Genomic DNA, 26,160 nt, shown 5'->3' on the forward strand with positions numbered 1-26,160 from the left:
CATGGAATTATTACGTCGCGTTAACCTTCAGTATTTTCAACCTAGATCCATGGAAAAGAGAATCAGTGCTTCTACCTTCCCTCAATGACATTAACTGTCTTCTGTGAATACAAACATAGTTGCATAGAAACACCAGCGCCCTCCACACCAGTGCCCTTAACAGACCACATACCTCCGCCAGTTAAAAGCACTCTCCTCATCACACAGATAACTCCATAACAGTCTCTGTATGACACTAAGTCTAAGAATGCCCTCGTGCTAGACTGGCTTGTACGGAAGACGAGCTCGGGGATGACATTCCAAACGATGAACTTCCCGACTCATCTCAACAACATTCTCTCGAAAGGTAAATGTTAGGTTCCATCTGTGACCCGTTCCAACCCTTTTAGATCCTACAGTGGGGAGGGTGGTAAATGGTCCGTTGTCTCCATGAGAACGTTGCTCATCGACACTAAGATAAGCACAACGTGTCCCTTCTGAAGGTAGTTGGAAACACTTCCCTGTAAGAACCATTCCAGCTGGCAGAATTTGGAACGTGACGTCTTCATGACAACATTTGCTGGTTGGAAAAGAAACCGTATAAACAACGTGGGATGGAAAAGACATATTTTGGTTGTTATCGGGTCATAAAACCAGAAAAAAAATGTTAACAAAATGTCCTTATACAACTAGTATCCAATCCAACAGATGACGTCATAAAAAATGTCACTGCAACTGGTTTTGCCCCCTGGGTTATTACACTGATTCACCAGACACGTTACGCCCCATATCCTCTTTTTTTCTTTCTCTCCCTCTCACCTGTGTCGGTTTGTCTAGGGGACATTTCTACTTTTCCGAGAAGAGCTATTCCTCGGTATCTGATCATCTATGTCGGTTAGTTTCGCACTGTAATCATACTGTACTGTCACATGACGATCAACCAACACGAGAACATTCTGCTTAGTACGTTTTTCCTTAGACATGCCCCCCCCCCCTCTCTCTCTCTCAATCATACACACAATGAACATCTTCCTCTGCCTAACATTGTTCTGGATGTCCCCAGCTAGTGAATCCTCTAAAAACAACACACGTAAACAAAAACAACAAATCCCAAACCCGTGTATAACGAGACAAAACAAATTAAAAAGGGGAGCACACTAGCTTAAAGAGACATAAAACAACAACAGTTCCTCACCAGAAGCAGTCACACACACTTGCTGTTTGTAGATATTCTCACAATGGTCCCCACCCGATGACGTTCCTCCCTTGCTCCCGTTCCAGGTTAATAAGGAATGCAACAGGAAGATAAGTTAGAATCATAAAGCAGAAGGCCGTCAGGGAGGGAGGAATTCATTGTATGATGCTGGTGTGGTGGGTGGCTGAAGGGAACCAATACATGACTAACATAGGGGGAACTGCAATACAGAGTGTATTAGTGGTGCGTAATTGGTGGTGTGTGTGTGTGTGTGTCATGTCTGTGTTTTTACTATGGATCCCCCAGCTACTCTTCCTGGGGTCCAGCAAAATTAAGGACGTTTATACAATTTGAATACATTACAATACATTCACAGACCGTGTGCCCTCAGGCCCCTACTACAGCACTACCACATATATACAGTGCAAAATGCATGTGTGTGTGTGTATACTGCGTATGCTATCGTGTGTGTGTGTGTGCCTGCCTATGTGTGTGTTTCTTCACAGTCCCCGCTGTTCCATAAGGTGTTTTTCATCTGTTTTTTATTTTTTAAATCTAACTTTACTGCTTGCATGAGTTAGTCATGCCTCTATTTAGTACTGTGCACCTTCCATGGTCTGTTCTGGACTTTCTGGACTTGGGGACTGTGACGAGACCTCGTGTGGCATGTCTTGGGGTATTTTTTAATAATAAATTATTATTTGGATTTTTTTTCACCTTTATTTAACCAGGTAGGCCAGTTGAGAACAAGTTCTGATTTACAACTGCGACCTGGCCAAGATAAAGCAAAGCAGTTCCACAAAACCCACACAGTGTCATGGGATAAACAAACACACAGTCAATGACACAATAGAAAAACCTATATACAGCTGTCATGCATAATGTTGAGTCATCCGCACGCATAGACACTCTGGCTTTCCTCAAAGCCAGTGACAATTCATTGGTGAAGATTCGATTTTTCAAAGGGCCTAGACAGCTGCCTTGGGGAATTCCTGATTCTACCTGGATTATGTTGGAGAGGCCCCGTGTGGCTCAGTTGGTAGAGCATGGCGCTTGCAACGCCAGGGTTGTGGGTTCGATTCCCACGGGGGGCCAGTACAAAAAAAGTATGAATGTATGTACTTGTAAGTCGCTCTGGATAAGAGCGTCTGCTAAATGACTTAAATGTAAATGTAAATGTAGAGGCGTCCATTAAAGAACACCCTCTGTGTTCTGTTAGACAGGTAACTCTTTATCCACAATATAGCAGGGGGTGTAAAGCCATAACACATACGTTTTACCAGCAGCAGACTATGGCCGATAAGGCCGCAACTGAAGTCTAACAATGTGTCTCTCTGTGTATGCGTGCATGCGTGCATGTCTGCATATGAGTATGTGCATGTGTGTGAGACACAGAGAGAGTGTGTGTACGCTGTAGATAAGACACGGAGACTGAGTTGTAGATAAGACTGGATATTATTATAGTATTCGGTTTGAAAAAATTAACTGCAATTTATCCTTTAGCTCGGTCTTTTTTATTTTCCGAAATTTGCACTAAGAATGGCATAATCAAGTTATTGTCTGGGATGCCAGCAGCATACCACCCTGCATACCACTACTGGCTTGCTTCTGAAGCTAAGCAGGGTTGGTCCTGGTCAGGCCCTGGATGGGAGACCAGATGCTGCTGGAAGTGGTGTTGGAGGGCCAGTAGGAGGCACTCTTTCCTCTGGTCTAAAAAATATCCCAATGCCCCAGGGCAGTGATTGGGGACACTACCCTGTGTAGGGTGCCGTCTTTCGGATGGGACGTTAAACGGGTGTCCTGACTCTCTGAGGTCATTAAAGATCCCATGGCACTTATCGTAAGAGTAGGGGTGTTAACCCCGGTGTCCTGGCTAAATTCCCAATCTGGCCCTCAAACCATCATGGTCACCTAATAATCCCCAGTTTACAATTGGCTCATTCATCCCCCTCCTCTCCCCTGTAACTATTCCCCAGGTCGTTGCTGCAAATGAGAACGTGTTCTCAGTCAACTTACCTGGTAAAATAACGGTAAAATAAAATAAATAAAATAAGTATTCAAATCAAGTTTATTTTATATAGCCCTTCTTACATCAGCTGATATCTCAAAGTGCTGTACAGAAACCCAGCCTAAAACCCCAAACAGCAAGCAATGCAGGTGTAGAAGCACGGTGGCTAGGAAAAACTCCCTAGGAAGGCCGAAACCTAGGAAGAAACCTAGAGAGGAACCAGGCTATGAGGGGTGGCCAGTCCTCTTCTGGCTGTGCCGGGTGGAGACTATTCTTGTTGGAAACTGATGTGTGAGGATAACGGCTCAGGCTACTAAGGAAACCAACGGTTTCCAAAGTGACGATGATGGCCTATTGATAACGGTATGTGTGTGTATGCGCACCAAGGCAATGGCCACAATACAGAGGAGACAACAATGACAGCCCATTAAAGTCAACTGCTATTGGCTATTGATTGACCTGATGTAAATGTAATAGCGTGGCACTGATGTTAGCTTTGTGGATAGCCATCTGTGTAAAAAAAAAATAATAATAATCTGACAGAGACTAACATCCCTTCTCTAAAGTGAATGGCTTTACACACACACAGGCACACGAGCAGTAGGTGACTGATATTTACTCTGGTTCCCTCTTTCTCTCTGACAACAATCACATCCTCAAAAGAGTACAACTGAATCAAGAAATGGTGCCTTGTACATTACTTTTATGAAAATCCCCTGAGACACACACGCACACTAACAGACACACATCTACCCACACACACACACACACACTTGCACGCAAAGTACTCTCTGTATGACCTTTCTAATAGTCTACTCTCAAAATCTTCCTTCCATCCGCCCACATCACACCCATTGACCATGTTCCTCTCTCCTTTACACCACCCCCACCACTCATTTTCTCCTATCCAATCCAAAGCCATCACCACAAAATAGACTATCTTTCTAGGAATCGTGTGAGCTCTATTCATGGCATTTCTATCTACAATATTCAGTACGCTGCGTTCTCCTGATCACGACCCAGCTAGGAAAAGGGATGTATGCCTGGTAAACCTTAGTCTCTTCCAACAGCCACTTCATCTATGAGTCCATAAACAAAACCCCATACTATAGATATTCAACACACTTCATGTCCCTTGCTAGTGGGTGCATTGTTAATCACATCTTAAACTGTGACTTGGTATAAGACCCAGGCTACGTACCAAATGACACCCTTTTATCTATTTAGTGCACTACTTTGACCAGAGCCCATAGGGGTCTGGTTTAGAGATCGACTGATTATGATTTTTCAACGCCGATACCGATTATTGGAGGACCAAAAAAAAGCCGATGCCGATTAAAATCGGCCAATTTTATTTATATATTTGTAATAATGACAATTACAACAATACTGAATTTAACTTAATATAATACATAAATACCATCTATTTAGTCTCAAATAAATAATGAAACGTTCAATTTGGTTTAAATAATGAAAAAAACACAGTGTTGGAGATGAAAGTAAAAGTGCAAAGCGCTGTGCTTTAAGCATTGCGAAGAGCTGCTGGCAAACGCAGGAAAGTGCGGTTTGAATGAATGCTTACGAGCCTGCTGCTGCCTACCACCGCTCAGTCAGACTGCTCTATCAAATATCAAATCATAGACTTAATTATAATATAATAAACACACAGAAATACGAGCCTTTGGTCATTAATATGGTCAAATCCGAAAAATATCATTTCGAAAACAAAATATTTATTCTTTCAGTGAAATACGGAACCGTTACGTATTTTATCGAACAGGTGGCATCCATAAGTCTAAATATTGCTGTTACAATGCACAACCTTCAATGTTATGTCATCATTATGTAAAATTCTGGCAAATTAATTACGGTCTTTGTTAGGAAGAAATGGTCTTCACACAGTTCACACTCGTAACGAACCAGGCAGCCCAAAATGCTGCATATAACCTGACTCTGCTTGCACAGAATGCAAGAGAAGTGACACAATTTCCCTAGTTAATATTACCTGCTAACATTAATTTATTTGAACTAAATATGCAGGTTTAAAAAATATATACTTGTGTGTTGATTTTATTAAGAAAGGCGTTGATGTTTATGGTTAGGTACATTGGTGCAACGACAGGGCTTTTTTCGCAATTGCGCTTGTTAAATCATCACCCGTTTGGTGAAGTAGGCTGTGATTCAATGATAAATTAACAGGTACCCCATCGATTATATGCAACGCAGGACAAGCTTAGTTAAACTAGTAATATCATCAACCATGTGTAGTTAACTAGTGATTATGTTAAGATTTATTGATTTTTATAAGTTTAATGCTAGCTAGCAACTTACCTTGGTTCCTTGCTGCACTCACATAACAGGTAGTCAGCCTGCCACGCAGTCTCCTCGTGGAGTGCAATGTAATCGGCCGATTACCGATTGTTATGAAAACTTGAAATCTTCCCGAAATAAATCGGCCATGCCGATTAATCGGTCGACCTCTAGTCTGGTCAAAACACTATGTAAGATATACAGTAGGGTACCATTTTGGAAGTATCCACAAACAAAGAAATGCAGTAAATCCCCACAGCCATTTGTAATGAAGAGTGATCCTGTTTTGTGATTATTATTACCGCCATTTATTTCTGGATGGGTCCATGGCCGGGGAGGACAAGCAGTCTTTTCACCGAGGCTATAATATGAATCATGAATGTGGAGCGGCCAATCGCATAGGCTGTTGCGGGAAATTAGGCTGCTTTACTGGAAATTAGAACGCAACGGTGCCAGTAGGACAGCACCTGAGAAACAATCCCCAGAACTCTGTGTGAGAAGTAAACAGTTTCTAAACATTTCCCGAACTCTGTACGCAGAGTAACTACGTAATAGACCAGCAACCTGTCCAGGGGGGATACTTGTATATCCAGCTACCTCACGCTGCAGAAACAGGAAATAGCCAGGCAGGATCCTTACTAGTCGAAAGTACAGTATATACAGAAGAAATGTAAGTTGTAAAAGTCAATTATTGTTATTATATTTTGTTATTCCGGTAAAATTTTTATGACAATTTCCCTGAGATGAATGTTGTGTATAATGCCTTATGGGCAATTCTGGCTCGGACAAGGCTTACTTACTAACATTCTAATCTAGTGTATGAGGAGTAACCAGTACACAGAACCGAAACTCAGTGAAGTGAAGTTAGGCTGAACAACACAGAGAGGCCTGCACTGCAGAGCTGGGTAACAATTGGAGTCAGTGGAAGCTGCTGAGGGGAGAACTGCTCATAATAATGTCTGGAATGGAGTGAATGTCCGTCCTCCCCTCAGCAGCCTCCATTGGTTAGAGTATGTGCAACAAATTACTATGGTAAAGGTTAGAGTTACGTTTAGGAGTTGCAATGTTCACACACACACACACACACACACACACACACACACACACACACACACACACACATATATACAGTACCAGTCAAAAGTTGACACCTACTCATTCAAGGGTTTATCTTAATTTCTGCTATTTTCTACATTGTAGAATAGTAGTGAAGACATCAACACTATGAAATAACACATAGGGAATCATGTAGTAACCAAAAAAAGTTTAACAAATCAAAAATGATTTTTGATTTTAGATTCTTCAATGTAGCCACCCTTTGCCTTGATGACAGCTTTGCCCACTCTTGGCATTTTCTCAACCAACTACACCTGGAATGCTTTTCCACCAGTCTTGAAAGAGTTCCCACATATGCTGAGCACTGCTTTTTCTTCACTCTGTGGTCCAACTCAAACCATCTCAATTGGGTTGAGGTCGGTTGATTGTGGAGGCCAGGTCATCTGATGCAGCACTCCATTACTCTCCTTATTCGTCAAATAGCTCTTACACAGCATGGATGTATGTTTTGGGTCTTGTTCATTGTGTTCATGTTCATTGTCTTGTTGAAAAACAATTGATAATCCCACTAAGCGCAAACCAGATTGGATGGCAATGCTGTGGTAGCCTTGTTTTTAAGTGTACTTTGAATTCTAAATAAGTCATTGACAGTGTCACCAGCAAAGCACCCACACACCTCCGCCTCCATGCTTCACAGTGGGAACCACACATGCAGAGATCATGCGTTGGAACCAAAAATCTCAAATTGGGACTCATCAGACCAAAAGGACAGATTTCCACTGGTCTAATGTCCATTGCTCGTGTTTCTTGATCCAAGTAAGTCTCTTCTTATTGGTGTTCTTTAGTCGTGGTTTCTTTGCAGCAATTTGACCATGAAGGCCTGATTCACGCAGTCTCCTCTTAACAGTTGATGTTGAGATTTGAACTCTGTTACTTGAACTCTGTGAAGCATTTATTTGGGCTGCAATTTCTGAGGCTGGTAACTCTAATGAACTTATCTTCTGAAGCAGAGGTAACTCTGGGTCTTCCTTTCCTGTGGCGGTCGTCATGAGAGCCAGTTTCATCACAGGGTTTGATGGTTTTTGCGACCGCACTTCAAGAAACTTTCAAAGTTCTCGAAATGTTCAGGATCGACTGAACTTTATGTCTTAAAGTAATGGACTGTCATTTCTCTTTGGTCTTTTACCAAATAGTGCTATCGTCTGTATACCACCCCTACCTTGTCACAACACAACAGATTGTCTCAAACATATTAAGAAGGAAAGAAAACCCCTCAGGGGTGCGTGCTCAGTCCCCTCCTGTACTCCCTGCTCACTTATGACTGCACGGCCAGGCACAACTCCAACAACATCATTAAGTTTGCCGATGACACAACAGTGGTAGAACCTGATCACTGACAATGACGAGACAGCCTGTAGGGAGGAGGTGAGACCTGACAGTGTGGTGCTAGGACAACAACCTATCCCTCAACGTGATCAAGACAAAGGAGATGATTGTGGACTACAGGAAAAGGAGATCTGAGCACGCCCCCATTCTCATCGACGGGGCTGTAGTGGTACAGGTTGAGAGCTTCAAGTTCCTTGGCGTCCACATAATCAACAAACTAAAATGGTCCAAGGACACCAAGACAGTCGTGAAGAGGGCATGACAAAACCTATTCCCCCTCAGGAGATTCAGAAGATTTGGCATGGGTCCTCAGAAGGTTCTACAGCTGCACCAACGAGAGCATCCTGACGGGTTGCATCACTGCCTGGTATGGCAACTGCTCGGCCTCCAACGGCAAGGTAGGGCGAACGGCCCAGTACGTCACTGGGGCCAAGCTTGCTGCCATCCACGACCTCTATACCAGGTGGTGTCAGAGGAAGGCCCTAAAAATTGTCAAAGACTCCAGCCACCCTAGTCATAGACTGTTCTCTCTGCTACCGCACAGCAAGCATTACCGGAGTTCCAAGTCTAGGTCCAAGAGGCTTCTAAACAGCGTTAACCCCCAAGCCATAAGACTCCTGAACATCTAATCAAATGGCTACCCAGACTATTTGCATTGCCACCCTCCCCCTTCTTACGCGGCTGCTACTCTATCATTATCTATGCATAGTCACTTTAATAACTCTACCTACATGTACATATTACCTCAATTACCTCGACTAAACGGTGCACCCGCACATTGACTCATGTACCTGTACCCCCTGTATATAGCCTCGCTATTATTATTTTACTGCTGCTCTTTCATTATTTGTTACTTTTTTTGTATTTTTCTTAAAACTGCATGGTTGGTTAAAGGGCTTGTAAAGTAAGCACTTCACTGTTGTATTCGGCGCATGTGACAAATAAAATGTGATTTGATGTGAGATGGCAAAAAAAGTTACTTTTTAACAAGGCACACCTGTTAATTGAAATGCATTCCAGGTGACTACCTCCTGAAGCTGGTTGAGAGAAGGTCAAGAGTGTGCAAAGCTGTCATCAAGGCAAAGGGTGGTTACTTTGAAGAATCTAAAAATGTTTTGATTTGTTTAAGACTTGTTTTGGTTACTACATGATTCCATGTGTTATTTCATTGTTTTGACGTCTTCACTATAATTCTACAATGCAGAAAATAGTAAAAATAAAGAAAAACCCTGCAATGAGTAGGTGTGTCCAAACATGTACTGTACACACAGACACAAGCAGGCCTACTCCTTGGGGCTAAATCCACGGGGTGTTCTTCCACCTATAACGGGATCCAGAGAGTATAAGTTTCCGTATTTGTGTGTACATCTGCACGTGTGTGTGTGTCTATGTACATAAATGGGTAAGAGTGAATCTGCATGTGTGTGTGTGTGTGTGTACATAAATGGGTAAGAGTGAATCTGCATGCGTGCGTGCTTGCCTGTGTGTGTGTGTGTGTGTGTGTGCGACAGAGAGAGAGGGAGAAGAAGAGTGAGAGAGAGAGAGGGAGGGAGTACCCGTGCTGAGGGAGGCGAAGGGAAGGGAGAGGTTTTCCCGAGCTGCAGGAGTGGTGCGGTACTTTCACCGTGCGGAATGTGATTGTTTGAAGTGGTTTCCTGAGGAGTGTTTTTGAAGGAAAAGCGACGTTGGTGGAGTTCACCCTGGCACAGCTCAGCCTTCTGCCCCCAAGAGCTGGAAACACGGTCACCCACCCCCCCCGTCTCACCACTGCATCGCCACAGAGGTCACCACAGTCCCCCACACACATATGCAGGCACGCATACATGCACATACACACGCACACACGTAGAGATGATACACATTCTGATGTATAAACACATATACAGTTATCATGTTATACACATACTCTCGCGGAAACAAAACCTTCTTTGACTGGGTGGGATGAGGAGGACTTGCTGACTAGAATACTAAGCAAGAGAAAATGACTGAGGGACTGCGCGAGAGATAAGGAGGACTATGGGAGAGAGGAGAGAGGGTGACACACAAAAGAGAGAAGTATAGAAAAAGAGAGGGACAGACAGAAAGAGAGAACAGAGAGAGAGAAGGAGAGAGGGAGAAGTAAAGAAAGAGAAAAGGGAGAGGGACAGACAGAAAGGGGGAAAGAGAGATGGACAGAGAGAGAGAGAGAAGGGGAGGGAGGGGGCAGTTTACTCCAGGACCCTGATCCCCCCTGAGTGTAGGTGCTCAGACACACAGACGCCATGAGACATGGGCGAGGTCCAACTCACTAAACACAAATAATCACCAGCATCACTCTCAAGCGCACACACAGTAAAGACACACACACAGTAAAGACACACACACAGTAAAGACACACACACAGTAAAGACACACACACAAACAAACACTGAAGCTGTGTTTCACTGTGACTTGCCAAGTTGCCTGGGGAAATGGAACCAATAGAAGTCACAAAAGTCTTAAATGTAACTAAATGTAATCTCCGTATTCCCCAAAAGTAATGATTTATCATGAGAGGGCCATAAACAACAACTCGTAATGTTGCATACTCTAAGGTTCAAATCTAACTTTTCTGGTAAAAATTGTTAAACTGCTGAGGTCAGTAGTCACTTTTGAGGACACAAGCTCAAGAACACATTGTACAAATATGAAATACTATATGAATACGGCTTGAAATGACTTAAGAATGTCACCTTCTTTATAACTGTAAAATACATATTTATATATTTTGCTTTCAAGAAAATGTGCATATCTTCTAAAGGTCCCTCTTGATCAAGACATCTGTCGCCATCGCTGTGAATGTCTCACAGAGCTCTAGCTTGGATCCCTGAACTCGACAGGAACTCACCTTTCATCTCATATTAACATTGTCCATCTATGGCACATAGCACTTTCTATTTGTTAAAAATGTATTCATTATTTTTGATTACTGGCTACAAATCGATCTCTGAATGTGCTACAGTGTCGAATCCACTCTATCCTGCTGCGTTACGATGTAAGGATTCCAGGCATAGGCGTTGTTAGTCGGTGTGATGTATGGATCAGCCAGGAGTTGATGGACAGTCAGAATAGCGAATGAAATGCTAGGAGGGACATCCCAGCATAAAATGGTGTCAGATTTCACATCCTGCTTCACACAGGCAGAACATACATACTCCTGTGTCTGTGAGAATCAGGGCTATCGCTCAATGCAAGCCATTTCGATCTATGCTATCCAAATACCAGTTTATAAGCGAAAATGTAAGTCGGAACCGGTACCAGAACCTTGATGGTCCCCAAAACAGGGGACTTTAAATCTAAGAGGATATATAGTCCCACACATGCACACAATGATAAAATAGTCACACACACAGATCCACATTGACACAGTTCGCTCATTAAAGGAAGTAATGAGTGACATTTTCCAGATGCTCATCCCTGTCAGCTGTGAATGGAGAGGGTCAGTGCTGCATCTGTTGATTACTCAGTGCCCACACACACAGGTCTTGTACAGCTAACCTTGTGGGGGACACACAATTCAATCCCATTCAAAATCCTATTTTTCCTAACCCCGCTAACCCTAGCCTTAACCCAAAAACCTAACCTTAACCCTTTTTTATTTTTATTTATCCGTTATTTTACCAGGTAAGTTGACTGAGAACACGTTCTCATTTGCAACAACGACCTGGGGAATAGTTACAGGGGAGAGGAGGGGGATGAATGAGCCAATTGTAAACTGGGGAACCCTAACCTAGCTCCTAAACCTTAACGTAATTCTAACCCTAACACTAATTCTAACTTTAACCCTAAACCCTCTAGAAATAGAATTTGACCTTGAGCTGGTCAGATTTTTGTTCGTTTACTTCTGGTCCCCACAGGAATAGTTAAAGAAGTCCACAGATACAAACCCTGGTGACAGGAATTCTTCATTGTCCCTCGAAGGCGTCTTGAAAGCTGAGATCAGAGGTCATGTGATCTTCCTTAATCACCAGAGACCGGGAATGAGTCCCAAATGGCACCCTATTCCCTACATAGTACACTACTTTTGACCAGAGCACGCACTAATAGGTAGTCATTTAGGATGCAACCCTAGGTCTCTGGGGTCACAGCGCATGCACACACACACAAAGTCTTGACCAACTAACCTTGTGGGGACACACAATTCAAAATCCTATTTTTCCATAACCCTAACCCGTACCCTTGCCCTAACCTTAACGTTAAAATGAAAACCTAACCTTAACCCAAGCTCCTAACCCTAACCCTACAGTACCAGTCAAAAGTGTGGACACAGCTACCAATTCAAGGGTTTTTCTACTATGTCGAATAATAGTGAAGACATCCTAATAGTAGTGAAGACAACTCTGAAATAATACATATGGAATCATGTAGTGACCAAAAAAGTGTTAAACAAATCAAAATATATTTTAGATTTTAGATTCTTCAAAGTAGCAAAATTTGCATTGACAGCTTTGCACACTCTTGGCATTCTCTCAACCAGCTTCACCTGGAATGCTTTTCCAATAATCTTGAAGGAGTTCCCACATATGCTGAGCACTGCTTTTCCTTCACTCTGCGGTCCAACTCAATCCAAACCATTTCAATAGGGTTGAGGTCGGGTAATTTATATTATTTTATATTTAATTTCATTAGGCATGTCAGTTAAGAACACATTCTTATTTACAATGATGGCCTACCAAAAGGCCTCCTTGCGGGGACAGGGGCTTGGATAAAAAAAATATATACAAATATAGGACAACACACACATCATGACAAGAGAGACAACACAACACTACATAGAGACATAAGACAACAACTTAGCAAGGCAGCAACACATGACAACACAGTATGGTAGCAACACAACATGGTAGCAGCACAAAACATAGTACAAACATTGTTGGGCACAGACAACAGCACAAAGGGCAATCACAAAGGGCATCCAGCCGTGATTGGGAATCCCATAGGGTGGCGCACAATTGGCCCAGCGTCGTCCGGGTTGGGCCGTTAATGTAAATAAGAATTTGTTCTTAACTGACTTGCCTAGTTAAATAAAGGTTAAATAAAAAATAAATAAAAGGTAGAGACATTAATACATCACGCAAAGCAGCCACAACTGTTAGTAAGAGTGTCCATGATTGAGTCTTTGAATGAAGAGATTGAGATAAAACTGTCCAGTTTGAGTGTTTGTTGCAGCTCGTTTCAGTCGCTAGCTGCAGCGGACTGAAAAGACGAGCGACCCAGGGGTGTGTGCGCTTTGGGGACCTTTAACAGAATGTGACTGGCAGAACAGGGGGTTGTATGTGGAGGATGAGGGCTGCAGTAGATATCTCAGATAGGGGGGAGGGAGGCCTAAGAGGGTTTTATAAATACACATCGACCAGTGGGTCTTGCGACGAGTATACAGAGATGACCAGTTTACAGAGGAGTATATGATTGTGGAGGCCAGGTCATCTGATGCAGCACTCCATCACTCACCTGCTTCGTCAAATAGTCCTTACACAGCCCGGAGGTGTGTTGGGTCATTGTCCTGTTGAAAAACAAATGATAGTGGAACTAAGTCCAAACCAGATGGGATGGCGTATCCCTGCAGAATGCTGTGGTAGCCATGCTGGTTAAGTGTGCCCTGAATAAATAAATCACTGACAGTGTCACCAGCAAAGCACACCCACACAATTACACCTCCTCCTCCATGCTTCATGATGGAAACCACACATGCGGAGATCATCCGTTCACCTACTTGTCTCACAAAGACACGCAGTTGGAACCAAAATTCTCAAGTTAGGACTCATCAGACCAAAAGGACAGATTTCCACTGGTCTAATGTCCGTTGCTCGTGTTCCTTTGCCAAGCGAGTCTCTTCTTCTTATTGGTGTCCTTTAGTAGTGGTTTATTTGCAGCAATTCGACCATGAAGGCCCGATTCACTCAGTCTTCTCTGAACAGTTGATGTTAAGATGTGTCTGTTACTTGAACTCTGTGAAGCATTTATTTGGGCTGCAATTTCTGAGGCTGGTAACTAACTTATCCTATGCAGCAGAAGTAACTCCGGGTCTTCCTTTCCTGTGGCGGTCCTCATGAGAGCCAGTTCCAACATTGCACTTGATGGTCTTGCGACTGCACTTACTTATTCGAGCTGACCTTGCCATAATATGGACTTAGTCCTATTTGGTAAAATACCCATCTTCTGTATAACACCCTTACCTTGTCACAACACAATTGATTGGCTGAAACGCATTAAGAAGGAAAGAAATTCCACAAATGTACTTTTAACAAGGCACACCTGTTAGTTGGAATGCATTCCCGATGAATGAAACTGGTTTAGAGAATGCTAAGAGTGTGCAAAGCTGTCATCAAGACAAAGGTTGGCTACTTTGAAGAATTTCACATATATTTTTATGTTTAACACATTTTTGTTACTACAGTATTCCATGTGTTATTTCATAGTTTTGACGTCTTTACAATTTTATTTTTTGTAACCTTTATTTAACTAGGCAAGTCAGTTAAGAACAAATTCTTATTTACAATGACAGCCTACACCAGCCAAACCCAGTTGACGCTGGGCCAATCGTGTGCCGCCCTATGGGACTCCCAATCACGGCCGGTTGTGATACAGCCTAGAATCGAACCAGGGTTTCTGTAGTGACGTCTCAAGCACTGAGATGCAGTGCCTTAGACCACTGCGCCACTCGGGAGCCCAATGAGTAGGTGTGTCCAAACTTTTGACTGGTACTGTAATTCTAACCTTAATCCTACGAAATATCATTTGACCTTGTGGGGACTAACAAAATGTCCCCAGCTGGTCCAATTTGTATTTTTTTACTTTTCTTGTGGTGCCTTCTGGTCTCCACAAGTATAGGAAAACACACACACACACTAGCCTCTGCTACAGTGAGATAACAAACCAAACACACACTGCACCCTGGGAACATCTGAACGGTTGCTGATCTGTACCTAGAGGAAACAGGCAGGGCCATTGAATTAGAAACACTGTCAGGAAACTGACCTTTGACTTCTGATTTAGGATCTGTAACAACCCACATTATATGACAACGTGCCAAAAATGCCTCTTTCAGCTTGTCTAAAAAAAATGACGTTTAAAGTCAACGGTGAGAACGGCAAAGACATCAGACAGGAACAAAGCAGCACAAAAGAGGAACTCTTAACATAAATATATATACACATCACACACTAATGAGTGCCGCCAGCTGTGGGCCGATTTTGTCCTTAGAAGCAGTAAGTAAATAATGTTCCTCTCTTTGCTTACATCTCAGAGCTAACACACTCCCTGTCCCTCTCACCACTTTAGTGTTTGACCTTCACAGACACTCACACTGGACCCTCAAATGGTAGTGTGCGTTTCTGTGTGGATGTGCATATATGTATGTGTGTGTGTGTGTGTGTGTGTGTGCACGTGCGTGCGTGAGGTTCCATGTCCTGTACCTTTTCAAACCCCTTTATCTATCAGCCCACTGTGTGCTGGACTGGAGGGCAGAGCGCTGCTTACACACACACACACACACACACACACACACACACACCGAATGCTGCTCACTAGCGACTTAGAAACGGAAGTCAGGGTTCAGCAATCTCCCTTTCCTCTTTTCTTCAATTCGTGACCTTTCTCTCTTCTCTCTGAAAATGAGTCCAAGCCACAGGGTCACACCAACTCCCTCCCACACAAACACACACTTTTTAATGCCCCTAGCAACAGCCTAACACACACCCCGGCACGGCGCAGCATAGCTGTCAACAGCTGGTTTAAGGGCAATACGCTTATTCTCTCTGGTTAGAACGATCATACGAAAGAAGTAGGGAGATAGAAGGAGAGAGAAAAAGAAAGAAAAAGAGAGAGATGGAGGGATAAATGAGAACATTTCCGCTTTACTTACCTTTAATAAAGTATTCAAGAGTTAGTCCTTACACTTGTTCTCTCTGTCTCCCTCTCTCACTCTCTCCTTCTCTATGCAGAGTTAGTGAATGACTATAAACACTGAGCACAAAGCAATTGAAGAGTGAGGGAGGGTCGGAGGAAGACAGTGGGAGTGAAAGAGGGCGAGTTACAGAGTAAGAGAAAGCAGACAGACAGCAAGAGCGAGACAGAGCGAATGAAAAACAGAGGGAGAAAGTGAAGGAAGAGAGGCGGGATTCTGCTAAGGAGGTGGGGGTGGGGAGGACAAACAAAGAAAGGATAGGGATTGACAGTGTGAGATGAGTAAAACTGATTTTGATATACTTCTTAGAAAAGGAGAGGAAAAAGCGTAAGAAAAGGGGAATTACACAGAACAAGCATTGACGATGAGATAGAGAAGTGAAGTAGAGAAAGCAGAGAAAGATGGGTCATTTTAGCCTATAGATGGGAAAGGGAGGGGGTCCATTTTCTTTGGAAAGCTTGCTTCTGTGTGCATTATTATTTAAAAAATTACAGAAAGTTCCAAGAGTGAGAGAGACAGACAGGTAGAGAGAGAGCAAAAGACAGACACATACAGGACTGGCAAGAGAAAGGCTATTTCATATTTTCGTCACAGTGTTTTCCTGTTCTTGCAATCATTTTACAAATTGAGGAGCATATTAAACCTAGATTTGGTATCTGTACTGACAATAATAACACACCCATTCATTCATGGAGCGAAACACTCTTATAAAAAAACAGTGCTATCCAGAACCTAAAAGGGTTCTTCGGCTGTCCACATAGGAAAACCCTTTTTGGTTCCATGTAGAGCCCTTTTCTTTGGTTCTACATGGAACCCAAAAGGGATATGCCTGGAACCAAAAAGGGTTTTCCTATGTGAACAGCCAAAGAACCCTTTAGGAACCCTTTTTTCTAAGAGTGTGCCAAGCCATTCATCTGTTCAGTGGCCAGTCATCTTGCATTTCCACACCTCTACCCATAGAGGGCGTCCTCCGCCCCCTCCCCTCCCAGGTGCAGTCATCCACCACAGAGAGTTTGCATTCCAAATGGAACGCTATTCCCTATATAGGGCACTACTTTTAGCCAGAGCCTGCATGACTGTTGCTGTTGTTCACACACAGAAAGGATATTCTCTTCTCTTCTGACAACAAAATGCTGCCCTAATTAAGCTAGCCACTTGAGCACACTACGAGCGCTTTAAATGAACAAGCACAACAAACAAAACCAGGGAGGCTGCCACAACTCTTATGTAAATCCTACATAAGCAACACTAGTCCAGTATTGTTGAAACACTAAGCGTATCACGCTTTAATTGATGGGCATCTGTAAAAGGCTGACGAATGTTGTATGTGCACGCATGCCCACACAGAGACACAAGCTCAAACAAACACACGTACACATTTCCCTCTTTCCGTCTCAGTCCAACAAACACACATTACCGATTAGAGTCATTCCTCTGTTTGTTAGTGTGTGTACACTGAAGAAAATACACGCTCTCTCTGTTAATCTCTCTCTCCTGTTTCTCTCCTCCCCTGACCCCTACGCGTCCCCTTCAGTGCGTCATCAATTAAAGAGAACAGCAGAGTGAGAGAGTTTAAGAGAGGGAGGGAGACAGTAGAGTCCTCCCAATGGAGAGAGAATGACGTCACTGATCTAGGCATCAAGGTTACTCCTCTTTCTCTTCTCTCTCTATCCTCTACAGAGAGGAAGGAGGGAAGATGACAGGGAGGAAGGAGAGAAGGCTGGAGGAAAGAGCAAAAAAAAGACAGAAAGGGGAGGACATCAGAAGAATATTCAGGAAATTTCAAGGATTTCCCCCATTGTTTGGCCCCTTTAATAGGACATGTGGCCCTCGTGCCCCTTTACAGTGGTGTAAAGTACTTCATAAAAATACTACTTAAGTAGTTTTGGTGGGGGGGGGGGGGGGTACTGTGTTTGCAAATTATGTCTGAGTGTTGGAGGGTGCCCGTCTGTCCGTAAAACATATGAAATAAAAAAATGGTGCTGTCTGGTTTGCTTAATATAAGGAATTTGATGTATAGCATTTAATTTTACTCAACTCACTTTTTCCACCACTGTATTTAAGTACATTTAAAACCAGATACTTTAAGATTTTTACTCAAATAGTATTTTACTGGGTGACTTTTACGTGAGTCATTTTCTGTTAAGGTATCTTTACTTTTACTCATTATGATGTATAGCATTTCATTTTACTCAAGTATGACATTTGAGTAATTTTTCCACCACTGTGTGAGTGCAATAACCGTGTTCAATTCTCCAAGTGTCTTGTGCAAACACACTGTACATAGTCCGCAAGTCTACAAGATTTCAAGGGAACTACGCAGATACACTACATGACCAAAAGTATGTGGACACCTGCTCGTTGAACATCTCATTCCAAAATCATGGGCATCAATATGGAGTTGTTCCACCCTTTGCTGCAATAACAGCTTCCACTCTTCTGGGAAGGTTTTCCACTAGATGTTGGAACATTGCTGCGAGAACGTGCTTCCATTCAGCCACAAGAGCATCAGTGAGGTCGGGCACTGATAATGGGAGATTAGGCCTGGCTCGCAGTCGGCATTCCAATTCATCCAAAAGGTGTTTGATGGGGTGGAGGTCAGGGCTCTGTGCAGGCCAGTCAAGTTCTTCCATATCTATATCGACAAACCATTTCTGTATGGACCTCGCTTTGTGCACGGGGGCATTGTCATGCTTTGTCAACAGGAAAGGGCCTTCCCCAAACTGTTTCCATATAATTGGAAGCACAGAATAATCTAGAACATCATTGTATGTTGTAGCATTAAGATTTCCCTTCACTGGAACTAAGGGGCCTGGCCGGAACCATGAAAAACAGCCCCAGATCATTGTTCCATTCCACCAAACTTTAGTTGGTATTATGCATTGGACAGGTAGGGTTCTCTTGGCATCCGCCAAACCCAGATTCGTCCGTCAGACTGCCAGATGGTGAAGCATGATTCATCACTCCAGAGAAAGTGTTTCCACTTCTCCAGAGTCGAATGGCGGCGAGCTTTACACCACTCCAGCTGTCACGGTCGTCTTGAGGTGAGAGAGTGGACCAAGGCGCAGCGTGAGAAAAATACATCTTCTTTTATTAGACGAAGATGAACCACGAACTAAACAACAACCGTGAAGCTAATGACATAAGTGCATACACAAGCATCAAACGTACAACATAGACAATTACCCACATTAACCTAATGCCTATGGCTGCCTTAAATATGGCTCCCAATCAGAGAAAATGAATGACAGCTGTCTCTGATTGAGAACCCTTCAGGCAACCATAGACAACTACACTAGACACTGCCCCATACACATACAACACCCCTAGACACTACAAAAACACATACATTCCCCATGTCACACCCTGACCTAACTAAAATAATAAAGAAAACAAAGATAACTAAGGCCAGGGCGTGACACCAGCCAATGCTTGACATTGCGCATGGTGATCTTAGCTGCTCATCCATCCATGGAAACCCATTTCATGAAGCTCCCGACGAACAGTTATTATGCTGACGTTGATTCCAGAGATAGTTTGGAACTCAGTAGTGAGTGTTGCAATTGATGACAGACAATTTTGCGCTTCAGCACTCGGCGGTCCCATTCTGTGAGCTTGTGTGGCCTGCCACTTTGCGGCTGAGCCATTGTTGCTCCTAGACATTTCCACTTCACAATAACAGCACTTAGTTGACCGGGACAGCTCTAGCAGGGCAGAAATTTGATTAACTGACTTGTATGAAAGGTGGCATCGTATGACGGTGCCACATTGAAAGTCACTGAGCTCTTCAGTAAGGCCATTCTCCTACCAGTGTTTGTCTATGGAGATTGCATGGCTGTGTGCTTGATGTTATACACCTGTCAGCAACTGGTATAGCTGAAATAGCCGAATCCACTCATTTGAAGGGGTATACTTTTGTATATACACCACCGTTCAAAAGTTTGGGGTCACTTAGAAATGTCCTTGTTTTTTAAAGAAAAGCACATTTTTTGTCCATTAAAATAACATCAAAATGATCAGAAATACAGCTCAAACTGGCTCTAACCAGAATAGAAAGAGGAGTGGGAGGCCCTGGTGCACAACTGAGCAAGAGGACAGGTACATTAGTGTCTAGTTTGAGAAACAGAAGCCTCACAAGTCCTCAACTGGCAGCTTCATTAAATAGTACCCACAAAACACCAGTCTCAACGTCAACAGTGAAGAGGCGACTCCGGGATGCTGGCCTTCTTGACAGAGTTCCTCTGTCCAGTGTCTGTGTTCTTTTGCCCATCTTATAATCTTTTATTTTTATTGGCCAGTCTGAGATATGGCCTTTTCTTTGCAACTCTGCCTAGAAGGCCAGCAATGCTGAAGCTCCAGATACTCAACTAGTCTAAAAGGCCAGTTTTATTGCTTCTTCAATCAAAACAACAGTTTTCAGCTGTGCTAACATAATTCCAAAAGGGTTTTCTAATGCTCAATTAGCCTTTTAAACTGATAAACTTGGATTAGCTAACACAACGTGCCATTGGAACACAGGAGTGATGGTTGCTGATAATGGGCCTCTATGTAGATATTCCATTAAAAATCATCCGTTTCCAACTATAATTGTCATTTTCAAGATTAACAATGTCTATAATGTATTTCTGATAAATTTGATGTAATTTTAATGGACAAAAAAAGAGATTTTCTTTTAAAAACAAGGATATTTCTAGGTGACTCCAAACTTTTGAACGGTAGTGTATGAACATATACTTACATTAAATACTTAGTAGCATGTACAATACATTTTGGTTGAAAACACACATAGGCGAAAAGTGGAATTCCCTCTAGGTATGTCTTAGGTATTATATTGCACAGGCAGGATAGTGTAGATAGACAAAGAAGTGAGGAGACATTTGTGAGACAAAGCTGTGGTGGGATGAAGATTCCATCAAATGCAGACCAGCAGATAAGTGCTAAAAGGCGATGGTGTTATCCACTAGCCTAGACAAACCGCAGGCCACAAAAAATTGACTTCTTAACCTCATTTCTATGGGGCCCTGAGTTTTCCATGAGCATGTGACCTTACAGGGGCCTAAGGTTATAGTGTATAACTGAGGCCCAGAGTTGTTTCTGGTCAGGTCATGTGGTCAATATCAAACTTTGGGCCCTGCTCATACCCCCTCATGCCTATTCACCCCTCCTCTCTTGTCCATCCCAGGTGCTACAGTGCAGAGTTGGCAGAATGTTAAACAACCAGATCAGGAAAAACACAAAGAGACAGATAGACATGTTGCAAGATGACAAGAAAGGAGTAAGATTTGCCAGGAGAGATGTTACGGAGGAAGAGAGGGAAGTAGAAGGAAGAGGACTTAAAATATGTCAGAGAGAATGTAAATAAAAAGCAGTAAACAAAGGAAAAGAAAACAGTCCCGAACCCACTTTAGGATTCATGCTTAAGTGGATGACAGTCAACGACAAATGGGGAGTGTTTTGCAAGTCTTGATGATGAGCCTGCATAGGGTTATTACATTTATTTTGTAAAATCTCAAATTATGGCACCCTTTTCTCTAGATAGTGCACTACGTTTGGCCAGCCCTTTGTAGGAAATAGGGTGCTATTTAGGACAAGACCAATGACCTCCCCAGCCCTACCGATGGAGCCAGGACAGATGGAGAGTCTCGCTTCAGACAGGAAGGAGCTCACCCCACCGCCCTAAGGCAGTACACACACGCACACACAGGATGCCCAGCCCTGATAAACCCCGGGTTCAGGTCACTCAAGGGCCTCCTTCTCCAGCCATCACTCAGTCTTGGCCTTTCCCAACACGCCCTCAACTGGCCACAGCGAAGCAAATGCTAATACTTTATTTGAGGCTGAGGCCACACAGAGACGTATGACAATGTATGCTTCAAAAACAAGGTAAAAAAAAAACTATAATTTTGATCTCATGACAGGGATGGTCAGTCCTTGCATCTATACATCTGTCTATGAATTTCAGAGTGCTAACATTTCTCCAGCCCCCCTCAGCTGTTTAACAAAACAAGTGATAGGGTGACGGCTTTGTTACTTTTCGAATCTTGGACTGTCCCCTTTAATGCTTTTTGAGGTGCATTTCCACCACATTGTAAGCATGTATAGTATAGCATCATCTCATAATGATCCTGAATTAAATCAGTTGAAAATTTGCTAGACAGAGATATTATTATCATAAGCCTTATAATGAGTTATATAAATGCAACATGCAACAATTTCAAAGAATTCACTGAGTTACAGTTCATAAAGAAATCAGTCAATTTAAATAAATAAATTAGGACCTAGTCTAGGGATTTCACATGACTGGAAATACAGATATGCATCTGTTGGTCACAAATACGTTAACAAAAAAGGTAGGGGCGTGGATCAGAAAACCAGTCAGTATCTGGTGTGACCACCATTTGCCTCATGCAGCGAGACACATATTCTTGACATAGAGTTGATAAGGCTGTTGATTGTGGGCTGTGGAATGTTGTCCTCACCTCTTCAACGGCTGTGCGAAACTGCTGGGCATTGGCGGGAACTGGAACACACTATTGTACACGTCGATCCAGAGCATCCCAAACATGCTCAATGCCTGGTGAGAATGCAGGCCATGGAAGAGTTGGGACATGTTCAGCTTCCAGGAATTGGGTACAGATCCTTACAACATGGGGCAGTGCATTATCATGCTGAAACATGAGGTGATGGCGGCGGATGAACGGCACTACAACGGGCTTCAGGATCTCGTCACGGTATCTCTGTGCATTCAAATTGCCATCAATAAAATGCAATTGCGGTCATTGTCCTTAGCTTATGCCTGCCCATACCATAACCCCACCGCCACCATGGGGCACTCTGTTCACAACATTGATATCAGCAAACCGCTCACCCACACGACGGCATACACGCGGTCTCCCATCTGTCCAGTACAGCTAAAACCGAAATTCTTCCGCAAAGAGCACACTTCTCCAGCCTACCAGTGGCCATCGAAGGTGAGCATTTGCCCACTGAAGTTGGTTACGACACACCCTTGTGAGGACGCAGATGAGCTTCCCTGAGACAGTCTCATCAGCTGTCTGGGTGGCTGGTCTCAGACAATCCCGCAGGTGAAGCAGCCGGATGTGGAGGTCCTGGGCTGGAGTGGTTACAAGTGGTCTGTGGTTGTGAGGCCGGTTGGACGTACTGCCAAATTCTCTAAAACAACGTTGGAGCTAATTTACGGGAGAGAAATGAACATTCAATTCTCTGGCAACAGCTCTGGAGGACATTCCTGCAGTCAGCATGCCGATTGCACGCTCCCTCAAAAGTTGAGACATCTGTGGCATTGCGTTGTCTGACAAAACTAAACATTATGGGCGGCCTTTTATTGTCCACAGCACAAGGTGCACCTCTGTAATGATCATGCCGTTTAATCAGCTAATTGATATGACACGCCGGTCAGGTGGATGCATTTATCTTGGCAAAGGGGAAATGCTCACGAACAAGGATGTAAACAAATTTGTGCACATTGTTTTAGAGAAACAAGCTCTCTGTGCACATGGAAAACTTCTGGGATCTTTTATTTCAGCCCATGAAACACTTTATATGTTGTGTTTATATTTTTGTTCAGTGTACGTAAACGTACGTTACTCACTCCTGTGCGAGTAAGCATACCATGACGTACACACACACACGTGTGCATGTCTCTGCATGTTACTATGCGGGACAGACCCGAGGTGCTTTGATGTCCTATATTCTACAGGGTGATAAGATCAGCCCTTTGAGACAGTGTAAATACCATTGGTCTTCGTAACACGGGTACTGGGAACAGTAGAGGCCACGTAACAGTTTTTTCAGCTAATTTTGAGTTAGTGCACGGTGTGTCTAGCGGGTGACAGCCTGCTCGACTGTGACCCGGTGCTCAGATTGTGTTATTAATGATGTTCATTCGAAGAGATAATGAAGATATTCAGAAATGCCCCCTGGGGACTACAGGCTACTAATTGATTCAAGGCATATTGGACAGTGGTCGGGGACCGCTCTTCCAGCTCCTTAGGCCTACATTACAGACAGGCCTATAAAAGAGCCATATGCCTCCATACCGAGCCCATACAGTAGGCCTACTTTACCTGTTCTCAGTTTGATGGTTAACAGACACACACACACATGCCCTATCCAGCCCATATTTTACCTCGATAGCCTTATCTGTTGGATCACAACACACATTTCACATCTCACTCTGTTATCATAATACTGTTTCAATACTGAACAGATGCTCATTTTTTTTGCATTTTTACATCGATAATATTTCGGTGACGACACAATGCAACATCCCCAACAACAGGTACAGCCTGTCAGACTGGAATCTCTACATAACCTATCCTGTGTTACCGGTCAACAGCTGTGTATTGGTTGTCATGGTGGAGTACATTTGATTTATTTAACCTCTATTAAACTAGGCAAGTCAGCTAAGAACAAATTATTATGTACAATGATGGCCTACATGGCTTTACTCTAGTTCCATATCATGTCCTTATTCCTACATAGGCAACAGTGTCTGGGCAAGGCACACCCAGTCAACAAAATACAAGACCTGAAGAAAGACCCAGTAGCGGGACAAAAAGGCTATACATTATATTCAAAACCAAGCGCAAATGAAAAAGCAAAATGGTGAAGTTCAAAATAAACAAGTCAGGCCTAGGTTAGTTATAAGCTAGTGCAACCCGACTGAGGTTCAGACCGAGGGTCTCCTAAGCTCCACAACTGTGTGAGCCTGCAGAACTGAAGCCCATGCAAGTGTGGTTCTGAAACCCCTCTGTTACAATAGCCCACAATACAATTCATCTAGGCTAAATAAAGTAGCCAGAGGTAGCAGACACCATCAATGTTTGATCAAGCCTAGGGCCCCACACCAAAATGACACGGAATAAAACCTCAACCTTTCTTTGACTATTTACTGGTAGTGTCAGCCCATGGGCCTTGGACTAAGCAATGTCTCCCTAACAACTTCAAATATATTCAATCACATTATTACATGTAATAACATGTAGTCCTATGCTGGGGGAAAAGCATGAGTGTCCGAGGCTGCACCTTCTCTTATGAAACCATGTTGATAAGTTATGAAAAAATACCGACGTTTGTATGGAAAGAGCAAGCGCACTCATTCCATCATGTGCAGTGAGCACCGAACACGGTATTTTATATGATGGATATGAGGAGGACCCAAAGCCTACCTGGGGAATCTGCTCGAGCATTATTGTCCGCGTAGCCTACAACACGTGCAGAATATAAACAAGGCATATTCGAATCATGACTGCGAAATAGTTTTCGCTGTAAGAAACCCGATAAAATAAATATGGGGATTGATTGATTGCAATGGGTTTCGATCACGTACAGTACGCGAGTTCGCGGCGCTCTCTCTCCTACTACATTATGAGAAGAGCAACATCACGTTTGAGAAGATGGTCAAACATGATCATTACCAGACTTACGTTGTTCCGCAAATCTTGCAGAGCTACGCTCATCGTGCAACAGACAGCAACATCGACGGCGGGGCGAGCGCGACAGACTCTCTACCACTGCTGTTGACGATTCCAGTGGCTGGGTCGCGTAGCCATCTCTCTCCCGCTCGCTCAAATCCTGCGGAACAACAAACAACAAAAGGACATATACTAAACCTTTCTCACACATATCTATCCGTGTTGCTCTAGGACCGCAATGGACTGTGCCCGCCAGAGCATAACATTACCTAATGCCAGAGCTAGTGCCTCTCGAAAGCAAGCAGAGTAGGCCTACAGCAAAATGTTCCATCGTTGGGAGAAAAAGCCCTTTCACGCCTGCAGTCGGCTAACCCGGGGATGAACGAGAAGGAAGATCGCAATCACCCTGCAGACTACACCCCGCCCGCCCTCCCTCCTTCTACCCCTTCCTCTCTCTTGCGCTCTCTCGATTACGTTCACATTTAAGAGCTTAACTGGCATGGGAAACATATGTTTACATTGTCAAAGCAAGTGAAATAGATAAACAAAAGTGAAAAACATTAAATCGCTCTTACACACACACATGCCTTCCGTTGCCAAGACAAAAACATTTATTGTAGGCTAGGCATCGGGTTGAGGTGCTGAGGGGTAATTCTAGGAAAGAGAATTGCGGTGAGATAGGCTACACGTGGAAGGGCAACAGCTGTGTGCCAAGATAAGAAATACTCACTTCACCCTAATATTTTAAATAATTACAGAAATGCACCTGATTACACATCCTGTAGTAAAATATACATTTTTCTGTGGCTCAAGTAGGCCTACTTGCACATCTACGACGAGTGTAGGCTACAATATATCAGAGGTG

The 26,160-nt window shown here is 43.3% G+C and overlaps 1 protein-coding gene and 1 non-coding gene across 5 annotated transcripts in view; one reads left to right on the forward strand and one right to left on the reverse strand.

The window, feature by feature from the left end:
• The window catches only part of LOC129832492 (endothelin-converting enzyme 2-like), a 63,868-nt gene extending 38,179 nt beyond the window's left edge, over positions 1-25,689 (reverse strand). Inside the window, exons 1-3 of one of the 4 annotated variants that reach the window (XM_055896605.1) lie at positions 25,565-25,689; positions 25,308-25,455; positions 1,175-1,244 (exon numbers count right to left, since the gene is read on the reverse strand). Coding sequence is in view for 2 of the 4 variants with exons in the window: in XM_055896603.1 (XP_055752578.1) it covers positions 13,404-13,451 (48 nt within the window). In the remaining 2 variants the exon portion in view is untranslated. Of the gene's footprint in view, positions 1-1,174; positions 1,245-13,403; positions 13,456-15,816; positions 16,396-25,307; positions 25,456-25,564 lie in introns of those variants that run through there. The other 3 variants (XM_055896604.1, XM_055896606.1, XM_055896603.1) reach the window with 3 other exon arrangements.
• On the forward strand, positions 2,194-2,269 carry trnaa-ugc (transfer RNA alanine (anticodon UGC)). The gene has a single exon. It is a non-coding gene; the product is annotated as a tRNA-Ala (tRNA).
• Positions 25,690-26,160: the final 471 nt, after the last annotated feature.

This window comes from Salvelinus fontinalis, chromosome 33, assembly GCF_029448725.1.
Source record: "Salvelinus fontinalis isolate EN_2023a chromosome 33, ASM2944872v1, whole genome shotgun sequence".
In the NCBI taxonomy this organism is placed as follows: Eukaryota; Metazoa; Chordata; class Actinopteri; order Salmoniformes; family Salmonidae; genus Salvelinus; species Salvelinus fontinalis.